The 22,841-nt window shown below is 43.5% G+C and overlaps 4 protein-coding genes and 1 pseudogene across 6 annotated transcripts; 4 read left to right on the top strand and 1 right to left on the bottom strand.

Annotated features, from left to right (window-relative positions):
• Positions 1-168: 168 nt before the first annotated feature.
• On the top strand, positions 169-552 carry LOC311333021 (histone H2A; the record flags this gene model as incomplete). The annotated part of the gene is made up of 1 exon (XM_084463387.1): positions 169-552. The coding sequence occupies one exon, from the start codon at positions 169-171 to the stop codon at positions 550-552; it is 384 nt and encodes a 127-aa protein (XP_084319513.1).
• Positions 553-1,372: 820 nt separating this feature from the next.
• LOC311384669 (histone H4) lies at positions 1,373-1,684 on the top strand (the record flags this gene model as incomplete). Its single annotated transcript, XM_084488679.1, has 1 exon — positions 1,373-1,684. One exon carries the CDS (start codon positions 1,373-1,375, stop codon positions 1,682-1,684), a length of 312 nt encoding a protein of 103 aa, XP_084344805.1.
• Positions 1,685-2,465: 781 nt separating this feature from the next.
• Positions 2,466-2,843, top strand: LOC311341039 (histone H2B 1/2 pseudogene; annotated as a pseudogene). The gene has a single exon. The product of its transcript is annotated as a histone H2B 1/2 pseudogene (transcript).
• A 2,457-nt stretch (positions 2,844-5,300) lies between these two features.
• LOC311343952 (transcription elongation factor 1 homolog) lies at positions 5,301-7,348 on the top strand. Of its 2 annotated transcripts, none has more exons than XM_084468907.1 (4): positions 5,301-5,355; positions 5,892-6,024; positions 6,116-6,186; positions 6,399-7,347. In XM_084468907.1, exons 2-4 carry the CDS (start codon positions 5,909-5,911, stop codon positions 6,461-6,463), a joined length of 252 nt encoding a protein of 83 aa, XP_084325033.1. In that variant the 5' UTR covers positions 5,301-5,355; positions 5,892-5,908; the 3' UTR covers positions 6,464-7,347. The 2 variants fall into 2 exon arrangements, with proteins under 2 accessions (XP_084325033.1, XP_084325034.1); XM_084468908.1 differs by having other exon boundaries at positions 5,341-5,363; positions 6,399-7,348.
• A 1,994-nt stretch (positions 7,349-9,342) lies between these two features.
• On the bottom strand, positions 9,343-17,126 carry cnn1b (calponin 1, basic, smooth muscle, b). Its single transcript, XM_084463410.1, has 7 exons — positions 16,920-17,126; positions 13,857-13,978; positions 13,434-13,500; positions 12,747-12,884; positions 12,162-12,278; positions 11,093-11,239; positions 9,343-10,707 (listed from the first exon to the last, which is right to left on the bottom strand). The coding sequence occupies exons 1-7, from the start codon at positions 16,977-16,979 to the stop codon at positions 10,462-10,464; spliced, it is 897 nt and encodes a 298-aa protein (XP_084319536.1). The 5' UTR covers positions 16,980-17,126; the 3' UTR covers positions 9,343-10,461.
• Positions 17,127-22,841: the final 5,715 nt, after the last annotated feature.

The following is a 22,841-nucleotide window of genomic DNA, read 5'->3' as shown; positions in this document are numbered from 1 at the left end:
CACCGGTCTGCCACCTTAGGGGCGTGAAAGATAAACGTGTACTCTACCGTGATTGGTCCATTATCTGGAAGTTCAAGCTGGCCAATGAGCAGAGACCTGGGTCGACATACAGTATATACCAGTCAGCAGGCCTTCTACTCTGAGAATCTTATCAAGCAACAGTTTAATATGTCTGGAAGAGGAAAGACCGGAGGTAAAGCCAGGGCGAAGGCCAAGACCAGGTCATCCCGTGCCGGGCTTCAGTTCCCAGTTGGCCGTGTGCACAGACTTCTTCGCAAGGGTAACTATGCCCATCGCGTCGGAGCCGGAGCTCCGGTCTACCTGGCGGCCGTGCTTGAGTATCTGACCGCTGAGATCCTCGAGTTGGCCGGCAATGCTGCCCGCGACAACAAAAAGACTCGTATCATCCCACGCCATCTGCAGCTGGCTGTGCGTAACGATGAGGAACTCAACAAACTCCTCGGTGGAGTGACCATCGCTCAGGGTGGTGTGTTGCCTAACATCCAGGCTGTCCTTCTGCCAAAGAAGACTGAAAAGCCCGCCAAGAAGTAAATTTGTAACCCTGCAACTCAAAGGCTCTTTTAAGAGCCAGCCACATATTCTCTAAGAGCTACTTCGATAAGCACTGCGATTTAGGGAATTGCTCCGATCTCTTGTTTTCTCTTCAACTTGTTTCAGAAATGGCGATGTTTTACAGTATCACCGCGAAGACCCCTCCACCCTATTCTTTTATTTTTATACACTTCTCAGGAGGCCAATATCCAGGATGATTCCGGTGGTCCGTACACAGTCAACTCAACAGCAAACTAAACCAATAAGGTGTTTGTGAAATTAAAGATATTTATTATCAGGAAGTAGTGGATTGGCCTGTAGAAGTTTAGACCCCGAAAATAAGGGGACCCCACTTTTTCAGACTAATTTCTACGCAAAAAATAACATGGTCAATACCGTAGGCCTTGTTCATATTTGTCTCGTTGGCAGTGGCATTTATCAAACCTAGTGACATGCCAATGTCCGAGAAATAGGCTATGAAAATATAAGTAACTGGCGAGACAGTCCATGCCCTGTATTCTAATCGTTGGTGCGTTTACATTTTATAAACACCAATTTAGAAACTTGCATTACAATATTTTTTATTTGCAAATCAACCGTTAGACACATGAATGGAAAAAAAAATCACGTTGAAAGGATGTTTCACATTTTACGCGGCCTCGATTAGGTTAAAATGAAGTGAATATGCATTTCCAATAGAGCCATTGGGAGGGGTCTGTTCTAGAGCTCACGCCTTCACCTCTGTCAGGTCCTCAACAAGCCTTTAAATTCGTCTGGGTGCGACTACTACCCCATTCTACTGTGTAACAAACAGCTGAACATGTCTGGACGCGGAAAGGGAGGAAAGGGGCTCGGAAAAGGAGGCGCCAAGCGTCACCGTAAGGTGCTCCGTGATAACATCCAGGGAATCACCAAGCCCGCCATCCGCCGTCTGGCTCGTCGTGGCGGTGTGAAGCGTATCTCTGGCCTCATCTACGAGGAGACCCGCGGTGTTCTCAAGGTTTTCCTGGAGAACGTGATCCGTGATGCAGTCACCTACACCGAGCACGCCAAGAGAAAGACCGTCACCGCCATGGATGTAGTCTATGCTCTGAAGAGGCAGGGACGCACTCTGTACGGTTTCGGCGGTTAAAACAGTCTCGACCAATCGTAAACCCAAAGGCTCTTTTAAGAGCCACTCAAATGCACCTAAAAGCTTCCTACAGAACCGAACCAGCATGCTGTAACGACTTTTCTAATACTACAACAATTTCATTAACACTTTTTTATGCATAAAATAACAGTTTCATATACTATAGCCTAGTCAGTGTAAAAATGCACCACTAATAGGCTAATAACATGGACCTCTATACAAGGCCATTAACTTCATATAGCAGTGTTAACGCTGGCATAAATACCTCTTAACTAAAATAAACTTTTGATTAAGACAAAAGTTTCACTGTATAATTCTAAATTGGTGCGCGGTCAAATTGTGGCTCGTCACTGTGACGTAGTCCAGGCCGAACATAGAATAAACTAATACGTTAACTGCTTCATATGTACCTAATTAGAGGCTTGGATACAAGTAGGCTACGTTGTTTGAGACATTTCACATGTGTGACTGCTTATGATTGGCTTAACGTTCATATTGTGATGATTTAGTTGGAATTGGAATATTAAACTGTTCCCAAGTGTCCTCGTGAGTTCGAACAGCAGAAATTAACCAGTTGTATTGAAAGAAATATTTGATGTTGCTAGGTATGGGGCCAGACAGTAATATATGTAGCCTACTGCAGATACATTATTCAAACCGATAGCGGACACTTATGATCTTGTATTCTAGCCAGTCACACAAATGGACTGCCCTTTGTTGATTTGCATGCGCCTCCTGTAAATACGGCAGTCGAACAAAAGCCATTCATTCACCAGACATCATGCCTGCTGACGTTGCTAAACCTGCGCCGAAGAAGGGCTCCAAGAAAGCAGTTTCTAAGACCGCAGCCAAAGGCGGCAAGAAGCGCAGAAAGACCAGGAAGGAGAGCTATGCCATCTACGTGTACAAGGTGCTGAAGCAGGTCCACCCCGACACTGGCATCTCCTCCAAGGCGATGGGAATTATGAACTCCTTCGTCAACGACATCTTTGAGCGCATCGCCGGTGAGGCTTCTCGCCTTGCTCACTACAACAAACGCTCCACCATCACCTCCAGGGAGATCCAGACCGCCGTCCGCCTGCTGCTCCCCGGTGAGCTGGCCAAGCACGCCGTGTCTGAGGGCACCAAGGCTGTGACCAAGTACACCAGCTCCAAGTAAACCCTTCATCTTAAACAAACGGTCCTTTTAAGGACCACCCAACAATACTGCAAGAGCACTTCCTTTTTGTACTATTCCAAAAATGATTACTGCTTAATAGTCTGAGCTTTGCGCAAACTTAGTTAAGACAAGCGATAGAGGAAAAGGGAATTTGAAACTGAATTGTCCTTTGAAGTGAAGACACCATTTCATGGTAAACCTCATCCAACTTAATTTGACAGGTTATTTTAAGGACCATCAAGCGGAATCCAATTTAATATATGTAGGCTGCGTACATGGCATATATAGATAGCGATTTTTGAGTATTGCCGTCTCCTGTCTTGGTAAGATATAAAATATTATGCTCGCAATTGCTATTTTATATCCGTAGGCTATATCATAGCTTAATGCACAAGTGAAGAAAGTTTATGCCCAGTGTTTATTCAGTAGGCATACGTATTTTTTGTAAAGGCTATAGTACATTTAAATGTTTTTGACATTATGGAAAAACGTATAGTCTTGTTTTAAAAATATTCGTATGTGTGCAAAATGTCAAAGTTTAGACTTGTTTAGACCTATTATGACTTATGAGTGTGCATTAGAGCAGCTAAATAATATTATATAAAAGGTAGATGTCTTGGGATTGTCTGTGATTTTGTCATTTTAATATGCAAGTTGTAATCTAGTGAATGTTTCAAATTTAGTTCACGATTCAGTTCATATAAGTAGTAGCTTTCAGAGAATATCAATTATAATTTGAAGGAGTCACTCTCCAACACAGGCCCGTTTTATACCGATAACTTGGTTGATATGGTTGACTGGTGCTCCTTCACGTCACCCTCCCTTCAAAAGGTGCACCACGACAGCTCCGATGGCAATCCTCCTCGGGTGTTTCACAGAGTAAGTTACGTAGGATGAGTTCGATGTAAGTAAGAAAAATATGCCAACAAGAGCCCAGACTATGGAACCTTTACTTCAAGAAACAACATTGAAAAATATATGTTTCAAAATTGTTACACAATTTTATTGGCTTTACGTTATAAATTATCAAACATGACATGAAAAAGCTATGTTTATTTAATTCTCAGTATGTAAAAGAGGGGACTGCAATACTAACATAACTAGGCTAGGCTCCTAGTGACAAATTGAACTGTTAGAGCTGTTGTCAGGCAAGACAAGAGAGTTAGATTAGGATTATTTTCCAATCCAACCACAAACCATCCCATAACTCGTCAACTGTTAAAGCACTGAATGCTCTATAACTGGTTCTAGGAAAAAACTGAACTATCTACGTAAAAAAATATGTAAATAAATAATCAACAGCCTACTAATATACAATAAATATAATAACAACAATATGTCCCATCATATTATTGTAGTGCCATATAATAACATGCAGGTACAGATAATGAATAAACTGGAATTATATTGTGAATAGGCACAAGCCTGCATTTTGCGGTAAAGGACTGGTGTATGTGATGCCTGGAAGAATAGCCAATAGCATCCAGCTGCAGCACCGGAGCCGGGGCCTGTGGCGAGTATTTCAATGTTTTGCGTCACAGTCGACCCCTAGCTGCCCCGGTCGACAATTTACAGTAGGCCTATGCCCATGTGCCTATAAATGGAAACCTACAAGAATAAAGTAATAATGTAAAGTAAAAGTGACTTCAACACTCACAGCCAGAGTGCACGCTTTATCCCACATTGCACTGTATGTATCAAAAAAATCCTATCCACTGAAGTAAATTTGTTAAGCTATTAGCTTATTATTCCCCACAATATTAAAGCTAACATTATTACCTCATTGGACCACCTTTTTGTAGTGCCAACATCAGTTCTGACCAGTTTTTGCTTCTACCAATAGAGAGGTCAAGACAACACCATATAAAGTTGTATGGTTCTGAGATAAATCAGACCCTATAGGCGTAGCTTCTTTACCATCCCGCCCATACCAGTATAGATCGAAGATTTACCTTGGTAAATCCGACCCTATAGGCATGGCTTCTTTACCATTCCTACCTCTTGCACACAATATACCAAGCTAAATCCAACATTATAAATTTCACAGTTAAGCGCCAGAAATTCAAATGTTAATCTTGCAATGACATTTTGCCAATCAGCGAGGTATTTATCTATATTTTTGCATTTGCATATGATATGGTCCACGAAGGGTCTTGATGACTATTCAGGGGTAGGCCCTCCATCTAAAGTCAAAGGTCGGAATTTCAGAAACAACTGCAATGGACGAGCAACCCTGGTTTGCCTGACAAAGTGTGAAAGCCAACCGAACCAAATGTAAATGTGACAAAGTATCAACTTCACCACTACATTGGACAGTCTACCGAACTAGAAGGCCTTGAATCCTTTTGTTGGACTGGATTATGGCTTGATGCTCTCTCTTTGGTGCCCACTGCTACCAGGAAAGGGTTAAATTCTGGCAGCCAGCCTTCATCCAATCAGATTAACTGTGGCGGCTGCATCCGGAACCACTTGAATGAACCAGAGCATCATTCACTGCAAGACGTTTTTTCTGGTAATACAGTACGTTTACATTATTTCCCGTTCTCGTAAACATATGTGGTCCGAGAACATGTACGTTAGGCATGCATCACAACGGTCTATCCACGCAATGGTTTCACTTTGATGATTTTACACGAACCACCAGGCTGTTGTGGCGCAAAACAACTAGCTGAGCAGCTAGCATGGTAGACCTGCACCGTTAGCTTTGTTGTGTTCTCTCACCCAACATTTGGAAGAGATTATTTAAACATGAATCGATGGTAACATACGTCCCCTTTCGCGTCGACATATTTGATGTACACGCCGGCTACATGTCTCGTTTGATAAAATTGTTAGATGGGTATAATAACCAGATGTGTGGCACATCGTGTGTGCGAACGTGATGCACTTCACAAATGTGATGGACTTTTACTTTGAAACTTCAGAAATGTAACGGAGCTGAGCCGTTTCCACACTGGATCGATTGCGTGTGATCCTTTGTTGTCGAGTATCTCTGGATTATTATTTTTTTTAGGTAGGAAAAAAGTTTGATCCAACTTCTCTCCACAGATTCTGAGCAGCTCAGCATGGGACGCAGAAAGTCGAAGAGGAAGCCGCCGCCCAAGAAGAAGTTGACTGGGAACCTGGACACCCAGTTCACCTGCCCCTTCTGTAACCACGAGAAGTCCTGCGATGTCAAAATGTGAGTATCCTGTCTGCATCTGCATGGCATGGTAGCCGTGTTTGATCCTGATTTATTGATTATTAATTTGACATTGCTCTCTGGTGTGCAGGGAAAGGACTCGAAACACGGGAATCATATCATGCACTGTGTGCTTGGAGGAGTTCCAGACCCCTATAACTTGTATCCTTTCAATATCATTCAATGGGTCAAATTGTTCTGAAAGTACATTAAAATAGCCATTACATGTCACAGAGGGATGGATCTACTACACAACTATCCATCTAACAAACATTTAAAGGAAAAATGTTAAGAGTAACGTTAATATACATGTAAAAGTAAAGTAATGTTGTCTGTTCTGTGTGTTTGACTGAACCTTGACCTTATTGGTTCAGACCTTTCGGAAGCAGTGGACGTGTACAGCGATTGGATCGATGCTTGTGAAGCTGCCAATCAGTAGCAGTGGTTTCCAGTGACACACTTACCCTTGCAAACATTCCACTTGACTCATTGGTCCTCCCAGCCAGCATGGTTCCTTTTATATCACTTGTTTAGTTGTATCTTTTTTAGCTTCGAGAAGCACCAAACATTTATCTGGCAGGGTGGGTGGTCAGGCTAACTGTGTCTATAAGGGTCATGTTATGTTGTTTATCACACAATGTGGACCATACAACGTCCTCCCCTTTGTATCCTGTCCATCTGGGTCAAGACATCTGTGTAGTTGTTCTTTATGGATCCAGGAGTGAAACAATTGTGTTCATTCCTCAGTAAGTAGGAGGTATTTTAGTTTAATGTTGTACGAGGTATACAAATGCTTTACACTTTCTGAACTACTTTGAAGTCATTTTGGTTTAGTTTTATATTTTATTTGATCCCTATGGCCCATTCTGTTATCTCTTTAGCATAGAAACGTGCTTCATATTTTTACTCCATCAAGTGTTATTCTGAATTTTATTTTGTACTTTGATGTTGTGTTAATTTTGCCTGTATGGAAGATTACAATCATGCCATTTGTATGAGAAATGTAACTCTGAGAATAAAATTTGGAGGCTAAACTTTCAAGTCTGTTTTAGTTTGGGTAATTGGTATTCATAAGATAATATTTCTTAATTCTATTAAAAGCCTACATGTTTACTTCATGGGAAATCTCAATTACCCCGTGGAAGTCTTCATTGTGTTTACATTGTAGGTGTAGGTTTTCACCGTGGTTTCTAGATCTGCACCCACATCACATTGTGGAAATCATTCCCAGTCAGACTCTTCTCATGTGACTCTTCTCACTCTTCACATCTAGATACCAACTGCATAATCCTTCCCCATCTTCAAGAGTCATCTGTGGACTCTCCTCGTCTCTCTCGGTTTGCTGATATTTTCTGTTGCATTGATCTTTTATGCAAGTTTTTTATGTGGATTATAATGCCAAATCAGCAATCAGTGATGGAATGCAACAATATTTACTGCTATCTTAAACCCTGCCAGAAAAATCAAGAAAGATCTGATGTTTCTTCTCTGGAATATAACGTGTTTAAAGATTTACGAGAACCTAGTGTACCCAATATTTGCTAAATTTGATGATTTAATACTCTGCTGAGTGTGCGAATTGGATTGTAATTCTATGATCAAACCGCATGGTGGCAGTAAGTGAACCTTTTATATATTAAAACTGCAGCAAAGGTATTTATTGTGTAGCCTATTAGACATTTTTATTAACATTTGCTTAAATGTATTCGTATGTGCTTTAATTATTAATATTCATCTGAACTGTTTCATATTATATTGAGCCAGTAAATGATGTGTCTTTTAAAATATAAATATTTAATGTAACAAAAACGAATAGCTCAATAATGGAGTATAGGGTGCAGATCTTAATTCCATGTTTAGCACAATTTACGGAACTTGCAATGAGGACAATGCAAAAATACACCTTTAAAAATATAAGGGTATGCCTATATTATTATTGTAAATAAATGTATGTAAGGGCACTATCTATTGAAAAGACTGATGGTTTAGACTATGGGCCAGCAATGAATGCATCTGCATTTGTGTTATAATAACTGGAATTCGGGGTCGATACCATTGGGATCGATGGGAACAATTACCGCTTGCGGCCAAAGGGATCGCCAAAGAGAACGAAAAGGAAAGCGTTGATGTTTCCACTTCAACAAAATATAAATGAAAATGACATTTTATTTTCTTGTGCGTACTAACGCCAACATAAACCCCTTTCCATGGATAGAGCAAGTGATTACCACGGCTAGGGTTTGGAGTTAGATAGAAAAGCTACTGATAGCATTGTGTCCATATATGCTGGGTACTTCTTTTTAATTTTGATGTCCATCAAATTGGGTTAATTTAAGTGCTTCTAAAAATATATATCTAGACCTAGTAATAAGATAGCTTAGAATGAATGCGTTTGAATTTGTTGAACAAAACAAAATTTGATTGTTCCCAATAATCACAAATTCACAATTACATATTTTCAAGCTCATTTATTAAATCAGTCTCTCACCTCTTGTAAAGTTAATCGGTTTCACCCGTTGTTCAATTCATCAGACTCCTCAAAAAAGTCTCCTTAATAACACATTCTGTTTCCTGTAATCTGTATTTAACTTGTAAATAGGCTACTGCTCTAATGATTGCTCTAATGAGTCTTGTGTTACTTTTAAATACAAAAATAAAATTAAAATATTACAGATTAGTGTTGATTAGTGGAATTAATTATTAGTCATTTTTATAACGTTCGTAGACTGTAAAAACTTTCTACTTCAGATTCACCCAAACATGTGTCTGCAAGCTCCATGTTGTTATGAATTATGCTTTCTTCAGAAGGCTACCTTTAGTGTCCACCAAATACTAGAGAAGCAGCAGTCTTCCAGAAGCTGCTTTATTATTGAAAGATAAAAAACGAAAAAATCTTTAGCAATGGTTGAAGGGCCCCCTATTTGTCAGCCAGCTGTTCAACTATGATGTACTAGATCACGGTCCCATGTTGAATTGATCTATCTAATCCAAATTGATGCAACATTTCAGTTCTAGCACTATTTTCTCCTTATCTTATTGTATTTTGGCTGTGTGCTGCCAACTGTGTCTCAGTATTCTATACCGTCTCAGACATCGTTATCATCACACAACATCAGCCATTAGGAACCGCATCGCAAAAAACAACCATTATTACATTCAAGTTACAAGAAAATGCGCATCGCATTCATGCATAATGAGGCAAAGCACGATTGCCTAAATTTGTTGCTAAATGCAAAATCATCCCATTTTGATTAAAAAGCAGGAACTTAAATGGCCAAAGTTTTATTTAATTTTGATATTAAAACTCATTGTTGGAAATGCAATTCTGATAGCCATGGTGACCGTGGTCAGCGTTACAGCTTGTAGCACTCTATAAAACAATACATTCAGTACATCCGGTGGGTTGGCGTCATGCCAGACATGAACTTTCCATACGAAGACCTAACTTCTACTACATACACTGTGGGACTGGGGTCAAAGTTCAGTACTTGCAGACTGGCAGTGAAGCTCTATGGAGTCGAGGTCGGCAGTCCTCCGAGTGCAAAGGAGCGCAGAAGAAGAAGAGTTGGAAACACGCTGCACTTCAGGACAGTGGACATATAAGCTTGGAATGGCAAAAACACAGCGGTGTTCTTACTGAACCATTGATCCTGTCGCCCTAGCTGAAGACCCTACCATCGGCATCTTTCTCTACCTTCTATCACAGGACTGCCTTCAAACTAACAGCTTCTGCTCCCGCCCAATGGATCCTGTACGGTGAACTGCAGCGGGCATGGGGGGCGTCTTGGCAGGCGTGAGAATATTAACGTGCTGTAGCGTGTGTGAGGCAACACAGAGCTGGCCTGTAGCGTCACCCCCTTGTTGTCATGTGACCAGAGGTTGGAGCCGAGCGCTGGCTCTAAGGGGTCAGAGGTCAATAGCACCGAGTCGGTCTCTTGTGTCCGTTAACAGAATCTCTTCTTCGTGGCTGTAATGGTGCCACCGCGATACTCCAATTAAATAGCTTTAATAAAATAAAAACAACTCTAAAAATACAGTCAATAAATAGGAAATTATACTTAATCATCACTTTTTTTAGGGGTGAATCCTTAAACTTTATCAGAGAGAAAGAATACATGGTGGCGTGGGACACGTACGAAAACATTTATTTGTAGCTAAATTTTAACTGATATAAGAACAAAGTAATCACTATGGTTCCTTCTTACGGTGAGGGGTTTTGGTTTAAAGGCAGCCACTTTAAAATGGTGCTGGCGGGATCACTATCACTAGGAGCAACAACGGTCTGGGAGCAGGAAAAACTAGTCACAAATACGAGTCTGCGGATGTCGTTGTCGTTTGGAGTCGAGTTGGAGTCGAGGCAACCGGAGGGGGGGAGGAGGAGGAGGAGGGGTGAGGCGGGCGGGGTGGGAGTCTGTCCTTAGGGGGGGTCTGTGTTTCTTATTCAGAGTACTGGTTATAGGCGTCGAAGTCGCCCCCCTGGCCGTTGTAGGGGTCCTCCTCGGTGGGGTTGGTGCAGTACTTGGTGTCGCACACCTGGCGGGGCTGGCCGTACGAGGTCATGCCCCGCTGGGACGCCCGCTTGTTGGTGCCCATCTGCAGGGACACCGTGCTGGAGTCACACGTCTCCAGGTCCAGCTTCTTGTCGAAGATCAGCCTCCTGGTGCCCGGGGCCGTCATCCCGGCCTGGGGGGAGGAGCCAAGAAAGTGGGGTGGAGGAAAAGAAACATTTTGTTAATTACACACTTTTTTTAAGGCAGGGACAGAGAAGAACACAAAGAGAGAGGTGGAGAGAAAGAAAGGCAAAATAAGAACAGAAAGAGAAGAGAAATAGGCATCAGAAGTGCTTCCTTATCTATTTTATATTATTATTTCATTTTATTGTATGACTATGGTTCAATGTGAAGCACTTTGAGTCTGCCTCGTGTATGACAAGTGCTATATAAATAAAGTTGCCTTGCCTTAATTCACATTCATATGTTTAAATCAAGCTCTCCTACCCAAATGTCAGGTCTTTGGAATATATAGAGCAGGATATGCATGTTTTGATACATGTCCTGTGTCCTCTCACCTGATTGGCGCCCTTGTTGGTGCCCATCTGCAGGCTGATAGTGGATTGGTCGAGAGGGTTGTCCATGCCGATCTTAGAGTCAAACAGGAGGCGTCGGGCTCCGTAGGAGGTCATGCCCTTCTGGCTGGCTAGCTTGTTGGTGCCCATCTGATAAACAGGGAGCAGAGAGGGCAGACATTAGGATTAGAACTGAGGTATTAGGGTTAGAGTGGTGTTGCTTTAACTTTTTTGTCAGGTCCCCCAATGGTCAAAATAAGAAAGGCTGCCCTCCCCCACTCTCCTTAAAGTTGCCATCATTCTTTGTAAAAACAAACAAAAAGGCATTAGGCCTTCAACTTAAATTAATAAATGAATGAACGTATAATTGTCTCAATGCATCCCACATAAGCAATTTAAAGTCCAGTTGACAGTCCTTGTTGCTGTCAACTTGTAGAGAAAAGGCTTTATTTTTAAACATATTTTATTTAGTATCTATACAACATTACAAGGGTGCGTTAGGGCTGTAAAAGTTTAAACGCATATTATCCACATTACGTGACTATAAGTTTGGCACTTCGGTACACACATGAGGTTAATATTCAATAAACAACTCATGCGTGCAACACATTTCTAATTGTTTGGTCTGCCTCTGCTTTGTTTTTATAAAGTGTGTCACTTCAATCCATTACATTCTCCATTCCATTCCATCGTCATGCTGTTCAGGGAGATACAAAATCAAGATCCCAGAAAAGTTGAACCATTGTTCTGGGATTTCTGTTTTCCAAATAGCACCAATGATGGTCCAACTTTAACAGACTTGTTTACAGGTAAGCTATAAGTAATATATGTTGAAGTTTAGGTAAGGATTATCTATCCTTCTTTGGTATTACCATTACAACAACTGTTTTGGTGGTTATTCTATTGATGCACTGGCTTTCCCCCTTTAGCCCAACACCTGACCCTCACCATCACTGATGCATCATGGGAATAACAACCCAGGCATGGTAAAGGTGCACCCTGCCCAGACCACAGAGGGAGGCCTGTTGGTGGAGCCGGGGGGGGGGGGGGACGGATGCCAGGTGAAGCTCACCTGCAGGCCGATGATGTTGCGTCCCTCCTTCAGCTTCTCTGGGGCGAAGCGGCGGTGTGTGGCCTCAGTGTATTTCACCCCCATGTCGTTCTGAGTGTGGAAGCCCTTAGACTGAGCCTGGGGGTAGGAGAGTTGGAGATGGATAGAACGTTATAGAGATATATAAAGCGAGAGACTTACGATGTTTGTCATTCTAAATGCACAGCAATTTTAGAATGCATGATTCCATAATAACATATTGTCTTAAGTTTCTGTATGTTTATTATACCAAATGTTCACAATAAATAATGACTCCCATCTTTTGCTTTTCTTTTGCTCCGCTAGAAACAGCTATCTTCTGTACTCTGTACTTTAAAAGAGAGTGTGAGGATATAAAGTCAAAGGAGAATGAGAGAGAAATGAAATGAAACAGGTCTTTTTTTCTCCTTTGTGTTTGGGAACGTCTCATAGTTTTGTGTTTTCATTATGCAGTGCAGCTGTATAACGTAGTAATCACACCTCGAATACCTGCAGGAGCATAAACATGAATGAAGAAACCGAACACTAAACAATAGGATAGGACGGAGTGGAGGAGAAGGCTCTCACCACGCCAGCGAGGGTGATCAGGGTGCTCTGGACCTGGGTGTGGTTGGTGTTCTCAAACAGATCGTTGGCCTCAAAGAGATCGTGGAGCTTCAGACCGTACGCTGTGATGGCACGGACAAAGTTACCGATGTTCTCCAGCTGAAACACGCAACCATAGAAATGAGCATTGAAATGTCAGTGCTTGGAGTTTAAAACCACAACACATTGTGTTTCGTTATTGTAACCTAAAAATCCATAAATCCTACAAATAAAAAGGTAACTGTTTTGATACACTATTCGGTACTTGGCTACATTGCATGCTCATTACTGAGGGAGACCCAGACACACATTCTGAGTTGGGCCACATGTTGATAGGCCAGCTCCTCTCTGGAATGTAAACAACCACTCAGACCAAAACACACAAATAGAGCAGTTTGCCCCACCTTCACACTGCTCTGTACTTCAGGAAGCCACTAATCCTCGAACAAAGGGACATAACAGCTCCTTTTAAGGTAGGCACAGTCTAATACGGTGGGCCAGCTACACCAGGTAGGGCAGTCTTAACTTAAGCCTGTCATAACCCAGTCATAACGAGGTAGGTCAGTCATAGGCAGGTAGGTCTGGTCTAGGTCTGAGTTTAGTTAGGCCAGTAGCCACGGGGAAGGATGAGGAAGCATGGATATGAAACTGTAGTATTTTATGACTTACCTGGTGCCAGTTTTGAGTGGAGTTGCTGATCTTTCTCACCGAGCCAGGCTGGAGTTTGTTGATTAGTCTGTCAAGAAACAAACACATTTCTTTAATATAGACCAATACCAATACCCAAGAAAAGGAAATATATAGGAATTTACTCTTTCTTTGTTGTTAAGACAATAAGATAATGGGAAGAATTATTTCATGTCATTAATGTTCTGAACAAACAGAGTCAACGTCTATCCTCTTCAGTAACAGCAGTGGATCAGGGCCAGTGGCTAATTACTGAGTGTGGAGGGAATTTAAGAGGAACTCGATCTAGATTATATCCATGCATCTCTGGTCGTTAATGGTCTATAGTTCAGAAGGAGGTACTCCAGGATACTATGGTAGTACTCCCACAGTACACCGGTATTACTGCAGTAGAGTAGCACTCACTCGCAGAGTATGACACCATCCTTCAGACTCTCCATGAAAGGCTCGGGGACCCGCTTGCCGGTGACGTCTTGGATCCACCGGCGCAGCTCCTCCTCCTTCTGAAGGTCGTACTTCCCTGCCAACTGGAGATCCAGCACTCCATCAGAACAATGGTGCCTAAATAACTTTGTTACCATCTCATGTCCCCATCGCGGAGGTCAACAAACTCGATGACACTTGAAATACCAAACCTCTTAGTTACACCCAGTCTCCATGAGTCCACTCATATTGTATTAGTTTATTAATTTATTAGACACCTCCAAAGTGACTTACAGTGACTACAGAGACAGGCCATTAAGGAGCATGTAGGGGTTGGACAGTGAATACAGAGACAGGCCATTAGAAATATGTAGATTGAAGCACATGTGCTTCAATTAACTAGACTATAGTCATTAGTAAACCGTAATCATGTAGTTTAGCACAACATATTCAAGATATTATAACACTGATGATGGACCTCATTCCACAACGATCTCTCTGTGTATCAGTGAATATGGAGTCCCCCTTGGGGAGATGGAAAAATAATAAGAATATTAATTAATAATACACATGTATGTATATATATTTTATAATTAATAATAAATATTATAAACAAGATGGAGAGTTGAGAGGAGAGTGGCCTGGGGACATTCTTCAGTGGGAGTCTCGCTCTTCTCTCTCCATGCGTATCCTTACTCGCACGCCCACACAGCTCTAATATTTTACATTCTGGCATGGAGTCTCTTGCTCTCTCTCTCTCTCTCCCTCAATCTTCCCAAGGCTCTCCATCTATTTTGCTTTCTTTCTTTCGTCCTCCCTTTCCATCCTTCCCCCATCTCTCGCTCTAGCCAATACAAACAGGTTCAAAATGGTTAGAGTAGTAGTCACCACACCAAAATTGGGAGAAAAAGCCATCTCTCTCTCTCTCTCTCTCTCTCTCTCTCTCTCTCTCTCTCTCTCTCTCTCTCAAAAGTCAGCATATTACTTTTTTTTTACATTTCTATGTTGCGCCCCTTAAAACTCATGTAAGAGAGACTTTGGTCCAAAGCAACTCATTGTCCATTCAGCTGCCTGTCAACCATGAGCAGGCAGGGGGTAGGAGTTGTGTTGCTCCTGTTGTGTACAGGTAGAGTGCAGACATTGGGAATCAAACCCAGAGCCTTTGATCTGAGAGACTTGTTTTACTTTGGCATTTGATGTCATATTTTGTGAAGTGTTTTTGAACCGTTCCTCTGGCCTCTTCCTCAGTGCACCAGGGGGCCCGAGGATGAGAGCGAGAGAGAGAGGCCCCTGTCCTCCAGGATAGATCCGGACCAAAGTGGATCTGTAAGAACCTAAAGAATGCAACGACCGGTGGTCCTGTACCTCCTGGTTCTTAATCTCTCCATATGGGTCCCACTGCCCTGGCCTAATGGTCTAAACACTAACAGCCGTTAGACTCAGGGTAAGAAAGTCTAGTGGGTAGGGTGTTCAGTCTCCCACTTCCCTCCCGACTCGCACAGTGAACTATAGAGGCATCGAAGAGTGAAATGTCTGAACCAAACCTGTTCCTTAATGACCTTTCTCTGGATTAGCTTAACCCACCAAACAGACGGTAGGGTGCATCCCTGTTGGCTCTGTGGCAGATATAACTGAAACAGGCATGTCCTCATATCATCACATGAAGATAGAGCAGACACATATAGTACAGGATCATACAATTAGGGCCCAGATACTTCATCAAATAAATACAAATGAATTAGTGCCAATACTGAGTGTATTTGTTCCCAGATAAGGAAAGCAGAGGAGTCCTTCTAGTCCTGAAGGATGGCGCGGTCTGCATGCGGTTGGCTCAGCTTCAAACCGCCATCTCTAGCATCCACCTGCGTTCTGTCAGAGTGGCGTTCTGTCAGGAGAGCGGTCTGTCTGCGCCAGACGGGAATGTAAACTGTTTGGAATATGAGTCTGCGTCCTACACTAGGGGACGGGGTCTCTGCTCCTTAAAAGGACGTGCTGTGATGCACCTGTCTGATGTCATGCTAGCGTTAGCCATACAGGACAGCCCATTCATTACACTGTTAGCGATGCAGCCTCAACATTACTTTCTATCATGTTGGGGTTTTCTTCTTCCAAAACTAAACCATAGTTAATAAACAACACAAAAACAGTATTTTGAACTATGTGTTAACTCACATGTTGTTATAGATTAACATATAACCATAGGCCCATAATAAGGTAGGCCTATTGAATAATTATATATATATAAATCAATGCTAATTGGAAGATTGGTAACTTGAAATAAAAATAAAAATGAAACAAGAAACAAGTGAGGGCTAAATCCTGCTGCATTCCATTGCTGAACATAAACACACACACAGGAAAACATGTTCCCCTTTCAGCGTTGGCATGCCTGATTAGTAATGTCTGTGTTTATTAAGTCTGATTATTAAGTCTGAGCTTTGAAGAGAGATGACACCGTTCGGGGAGCAGACGCCATGCTGTGTTGACAATGAGGATGATTTCAATAGCTCCACTACTGGCTGGCCTTAGGTCTGAAAACAGACCAGGCTCTGTCTCCATTCCCTCGCGGTTCAGCAGTTCCTGTTGTGCGTTTCAGAGAATTAAAACCCCTCTAAAAATGGGAACACACCCTATATAGGCGTCTGAAAAAAAGATGTGAGTTGACAATACTGGCAATACTAAATATCTCTGAGGGCAGTGATAGAGGCACGGTTGAAAAGGTGTGATCTGGACCATTCGGCGTAATAGCCTATAGGCCTACCTCTTATTGTGAAACCATGTCACGCATACTTCCCACAGGCACACATATGTAGGCCTACCCTTCATTTAAACGAGCATTCACATGTGGTAATTTCGAATCCCAAATCGATTTAATGGGGTTTAATGTAGCAGGTTAATTTTAGTTTAGTCTTATCCAGGCCTATATGGTTGTCAGGTGTCAACCATCAGCATCCTTTACCTGGATCTCCCTGCAGCACTCACAGCTCAGTGGAAAACACTCTCAGTACACAACACACATTTTTCCAAACGCGAAAGGACTCTTACCTTGCTCTTGACTTCGGCAGAAAGTCCGAACGATGGTCCGCTCCTGAAATGTTGTGACATGATGCGATCAGACTATTTACAATTTAGAGAGCTGGACACTGATGCTGCAGCTGGACACGTCTTCAGACACTGTCACAGAGTCCCCGCTGTTCAGATCGGGGGAAATCCAATATTGCAGAAGGGTAAGGACTTTTGGTTGAGCCTGCTCTGTTGTGGCTTTTGGACAACTTTCCGACACTTTTCCGAATCTTTTTTAAAGTCTTCCCATCTGTGCTTTCACACAGTGCGTCGTGATTGGTCGAGGCCGACGTCCAATGCGGACGCTGCTTGTTCACGGGTGATGTCACCACTCGGGCATCACACTAAATCTGAAGATTTTTTTTCCAACCTAAAACAACATATTGGATTTGCCTTCTCATTGACTCGCCGCTTTATTCATGTAATATTCAAGTGGATTTTTGTAACGAATGGAAACAGTACGCCTACTATTTATTTTACTTATATTGAAAACATATTCCAATTACCAGATAATAGTCTGAATATAGACCGGTAGTATACAGCTGTCTACATAAGATAAATATAGAAGAAAAATAGAAATTATCAACTTATCAACTATAAATCAACTTATTAATCAGTTGTATTAAATATAGAAACAGTTGGTAGACTGTAGGAGCCTTTAATAAGGCATATATCTGTCAGTCCAATACGTTTTATTTAATAACTGTATTAATTAATGAGGGAATAACACCAGTGCATGAACAACAGGGTTATAGATTATTTCACAGGGTGAAAATAATATAAAGTGAAATCAATCATACCAATACCATAGCTAGCTCACTCATTTGTAAACCTGCTGATTCTTCGATTCTATAGCATCCTGGGTTATGATCTAACCCTGCAGAAGGGTTCAGTAAATCGATCGACCTATCAATATTGACAATATTTAATGAAGAATCTATTTGCTGTTTGAATATTATCTATTATCATTGTGGTGATGAACAATAGAAGAGTATGTGCTCTAGGGTTACTGGGATTACCGGTGGTGCTGTGGTTGACAAACTGGATCACAAACCATCAGTTATTTTAATAGTTTAAGCAATGCTTCTATAAAGTAAAACTAATAAAGATTATGCTGCAAAACCTAGGGTATCACTATGATATGATAATGTATAGAGTGTAAAAAATACACAGCACGGTATGTACTTCTTAGTAGTAGTAGGACTAGGTACATTAACACAGTAGTGGTGAAGTCCACATCGCTAGTCACAGTGTCTGGATGCTAACTACAGACATGACCTCACTGTGTTCATATCTATCTTTTGATCTGTTTGACGTCCAGCAGATTAATTGAGATGCAGAATGGATCCCATAGGTGTGCCATTCCGACTGTGTAGCTCATCCTTTTGTGGAAAAAAGAGATGCTTGACCCTTAATGATTGGTTGAATGGATGAATTGGCATGTGGGACACATACACGTGCACACTGTCACATACGAATAGATCAACAAACTGACAATTGGAAGCACACACACTCACTTTTGCACACACACATTCACACATAGATCTGCAATCCAACTATTACACACACAGACACACACACACACACACACACACACACACACACACACACACACACTTTCTCTCCCACCCCCTCTCACTTTCTAACAAAATCACACACACACACACACACACACAGTGATGAAGCGCACAGAGTTGTAAACATTTCAGAGAGGGAGAGAGGCGAGGTGCGGGGAGGAATGCGGGCCCTTTATTTGGGCATGGAGGAGGCTGGGAGAGCCGCTCGCTCTGCCTCGTGAAACAGGACTCTACAGCGATACTATCTCTCTTTCTGGTGTCATTGATGGAAAGTACAACACCGTGTTGGTTGGGCCATTCCAGAGAATCCGAAAGAAAAAAACAAATTCAAATTAATATTGGGGGGGACGGGGGGATAGAGTTGTGTTTATTTGAACCTGTCAGGCTGCATGATACCAGAAAACACTCACTATGGACGGACATCTACCGTTGAAGGTTTTCGTTCTTTCTTCAGTGAGTTGTTGGAGGAGGGAAAGGGAAGAGCGGGAGGAGGGAGGAGGCGGTGGGTGGTGGGTGGTGGTGACAGAGGTGGGGATGGGGGTGGAGTAGGTAATGGTAGCAGATTGGTGGTAAGAAGATGCTGGCATGGTTGTAGAAGTGGTGGTGAGGAGACGGAGTGATGGTGGATTCAATGAGAAGGTGGTGGTGGAGGTTGGTAGAAGTGGTGGAGGAGGAGGTGGAGGAGGTGATGGGAACGTTGATGGTGATTGTGGAGTAGGTGTTGGTGGTGTACGTGGAGTGGAAGCTAGGGAGGTGGAGGTGGAGTTGTAGTGGAGGTGGAAAGGGGGGGTTTGGTAAGATGTGGGAATACAAAGTCCAAATATGAGTGACTTTTGCGATTTCGACCGACAGATATAGAAGCAAAGGGATAGAGAGTGAGAGAGAGAGAGAGAGAGAGAGAGAGAGAGAGAGAGAGAGAGAGAGGGAGAACTACTGTTTCAGAAGCTCAAGAGGGCATTTCCAGACCCCCTCTCCCTGTCGGCTCATGTGCGGTCCTTCCTCTCTCGCTCTTTTTATGGAAGAAGGAGGAAAGCTGTGCGGGAGCACTGTGTCTCTAAGACCTCAGCAGCAGCAGCAGCAGCATTCCAGCCAGCCTTCCACAGCATGACCTCACAGCCAGCCGGCCTCTGATTGGCTCATTAACACTCCGAGCTTCGGTGATCAGAGGATCCCCAGCCAATAAAATACTTGTGTGAGGCTAGAAGTCAAGAATGGGGATTACTTGTAAATGTTAACCGGTGGGCTCTGGTTGTTATGATGGATTTCGTTCCCCGGTGAATGGTCCTGAGGCTGCTCAGACACGGTAATGTTTGGAGACACATACTAGTTTGGAAATGTCCATACTCACGTTGAGCCTGTGACGTCAATAGTCTCCTTAATATCATTCACCCGATTTTAGCTTTGCTATTACAACTTATACAAGCTCCATCATCTATTTATTTTTGCCATTACAGCAGACGTCTCATCCAAAGCTGGATGAGAAGTTGAAGACACATGGCTTGAAGGAGCAGGTAGGTATATGGGCACCTTGCTCAAGGATGCTTGCAGAATGCAGAGATTTGAACCTTTCGGCTGGGAATCGAACACCCGAACGACAATAACTAGCCAGCCGCCCCCTCCCCCCTCCTGCCTGGACTGTAAAACGTCTGTATGCATTTGAAGGCGGTGATGTCACTGCGTCACATGTTGGTGACAGCTAGTTGTTGCTTGGAAACATTCTTGTTGAAAATGAGCGACAAGGAGGGGCAGACAAATCTGACCTCATCAAATCTCGTCAGTTTTTGGCATTGCAGAAAAAAAAAATACAGGAATGTAATTTTTTTCTATTTTTATTTCCTCCCAACGTGTGCCAACGGGCTTCAACCCTGAAAAAACAACTCTCTATAATCTGTTCCTTACTTTAGGTAGAAATATGTTGCTCAATATGTCTGGGCCAACAGGAAGCCAATTCAAACACCGGTTCATCTAAGGGAAAGACATTTCATATATATAGGGAATAATAGATTTTTTTTTTTGGTTCACGCATAAATCCAGGACCCAATGTTTTTGGGAACACCAGGAAAAGAGGTGACGCAGTGAAAGACAGATCGGGGGGGGAAAGAACATTGTTAAATTCAAAGCACCTACAGCACAATTACCCCACTCTGAACGTTTGTGTGTGTGTGTGTGTGTGTGCAGTACGGCAGGGGGTCCTATTTGTGAGAGGTGGGCTGGTACACGCCAGGAGTCGTGTTCTAGGTGTGTTTCAAGGCCTTGTGTGTGTTTGTGTAGTAGCAGCCGACCTTTTCATTTGGTCTCCCCCCCGCTCTCTCTCTCTCTCTCTCTCTCTCTCTCTCTCTCTCTCTCTCTCTCTGTGACCATGTTTGGTAAAGCTCTGCAGACTGAACCAGCCCTTTGACCAGCTGGAACACAAACACACACACACACACACACACACACACACACACGCGTGCGCGCGCGCTCGCGTGTGCACACGCGCACGCACATGCACACGTGCACGCGCACACGCACACGCACACACACACAAACACACAGAGCTGGATTCAATCAGGGCCCAGCCCTCCTCTACCTCCTCTCACTTTCCCCCTTTTTGTCTTCTTTTCCCCTTCCTTTCGCTTTTTCATCCCCCATATTTTTAATCCTATCTTTCTAAATTTCGTTCACACATCACTTCTCCGAGGAGGTGAGGAGTTGGTGGAAAGACCTGGTCTATAGATAGAAACCTGGTTCAAATCAGACCACTTGTGCCCTATATAGTGGCCTATTTATGGTGTTATCTGAAATGTGAGTGTACAAATCTGGTTGCCTGTATAGTTAATATCGATAATGCACTGTAAAATAAGTATACAACTGATATTTCCACACTTGAATCCTATGATGAATTATGAATGTCATTTTTTCGAAGTAGTCGGCACATAGATGTTGGTGCTACACACCACCTAGGTGGCTTTTATTGGGCTTCTCCTCCAGACTGTGACACAGGGTGGGGATGTTGGAGACGGGTTTATTGTACAGGGTTTGATGACCATGGTAAATGAGGATAGTGATCCATGCAGGAGATTTCTCTCTGAGTCTGTGGGGAGATGGAGATGGCTCCCAGCCTTCCCTGCCCCTGAGCCTCTCCTGTCTGACCAGCTAACATCTGTCCGGTCTGTCCAGATACCCCAAACTGGGAAATCCCCAGCCGAAGCACTCCAACTCCAAGTACTCCAAACCCCCCCTCCTGTTGCAGGCTGTCTGGGCGGGCGGAGGTGGAGGTGCGGTAGTTGCTCCAACGGAGGGCCCAAGATCAAAAAGTGCCGTTGTACTTGGTAAGTCAGCATGCCGCCGATCTCTACGATGGGATAAAATGACCTCGTCGCCCTGGTTGCCAGGTGACCTCTCAGCATGGTGGTTAAGAGTCCAGTGTTATCACTCTGCTCCGACTGTGCAGCGGGTCAAACAACCGAATCGCGGGCCCACAGGCATCTTCGTTACACCTCTACAATCTGCCTTCACCAATTGATCACAACATTATGGGCAATTTGTAACTTCCCAAAACAATCATCCCCCCCCCCCCCCCCCACTCACCGTTTGCATTGTAACGATTGTATTCAGATCACACCTACCATCCGACCCCCCACCCAGCCGCCATCCCAAGCCACCTGATCTGTACCCGGGACCCCCGCAGAGCCAGAGATCTGCGGGCCGCCGGATATGTGACCGGACATGGCCGTTGCGGGCGGTCTGGATGGGCTGGTAGAGGCACGGTGGTAGCTCCAACGGAGGGCCCGGAACAGCTCTCGGTAGGACCACCTTCTCCCAGGGCGACAGGACCTGTCCCCATCTCCCTCGAAGAGCGTGCAAGGTGAGCTGGATGCAGGGTTCCAGTGTTGACTACGAGGGGGTGGTTGCTGTGCTGCCTCCCCTGAGCTCCATCACGCTGTTCGGAAAATGGATGGAGCAGGACGGTGGCCATATATCGTCGCTGCTGGTGACCCACTGCATCCACGGTCGGTCGTTCTGTGTCCCATCCTGGTCCGGAGAGGCCACACTCTGGGCACCAGTGTAACAATGTCTGAGCTACATTACACCTAGAAGGCCTTTACTGGGCTCCACCGTGACCAGGGCATGGGGTGGTGATGTGTAACACTGCGTTATTGTAGAGTACCCAGCAGGTGTACAGCCTCACCTAGCCCAAGAGGCCCATCAGGCTGACTCTGGCCAGGTGAGTGTGCTTAAAGCAGCCATCATGTGTCCATCGTGTCCGAATTCCCTGCCTTACTTCCTTCCTAAATAGCACACTATAGGCCAGTCAATCAGCCCAAAGAGACAAAAAATTTGTAAC

Source organism: Micromesistius poutassou, assembly GCF_964030765.1.
Source record: "Micromesistius poutassou genome assembly, chromosome: 1".
In the NCBI taxonomy this organism is placed as follows: Eukaryota; Metazoa; Chordata; class Actinopteri; order Gadiformes; family Gadidae; genus Micromesistius; species Micromesistius poutassou.
The sequence above is the reverse complement of the archived record's forward strand: the minus strand, read 5'-3'. Positions and strand labels throughout refer to the sequence as shown.

Coding starts and splice junctions, on each gene's coding strand:
- LOC311343952 (XM_084468908.1), top strand. CDS start 5,909: ATGGGACGCAGAAAGTCGAAGAGGAAGCCGCCGCCCAAGAAGAAGTTG. Junction 6,025..6,115: donor AAGTCCTGCGATGTCAAAAT/GTGAGTATCCTG, acceptor TCTGGTGTGCAG/GGAAAGGACTCGAAACACGG. Junction 6,187..6,398: donor GTTCCAGACCCCTATAACTT/GTATCCTTTCAA, acceptor TTATTGGTTCAG/ACCTTTCGGAAGCAGTGGAC.
- cnn1b (XM_084463410.1), bottom strand. CDS start 16,979: ATGTCACAACATTTCAGGAGCGGACCATCGTTCGGACTTTCTGCCGAA. Junction 13,979..16,919: donor CTGCCGAAGTCAAGAGCAAG/GTAAGAGTCCTT, acceptor CTGGATCTCCAG/TTGGCAGGGAAGTACGACCT. Junction 10,708..11,092: donor CCAACAAGGGCGCCAATCAG/GTGAGAGGACAC, acceptor TCCTCCCCCCAG/GCCGGGATGACGGCCCCGGG.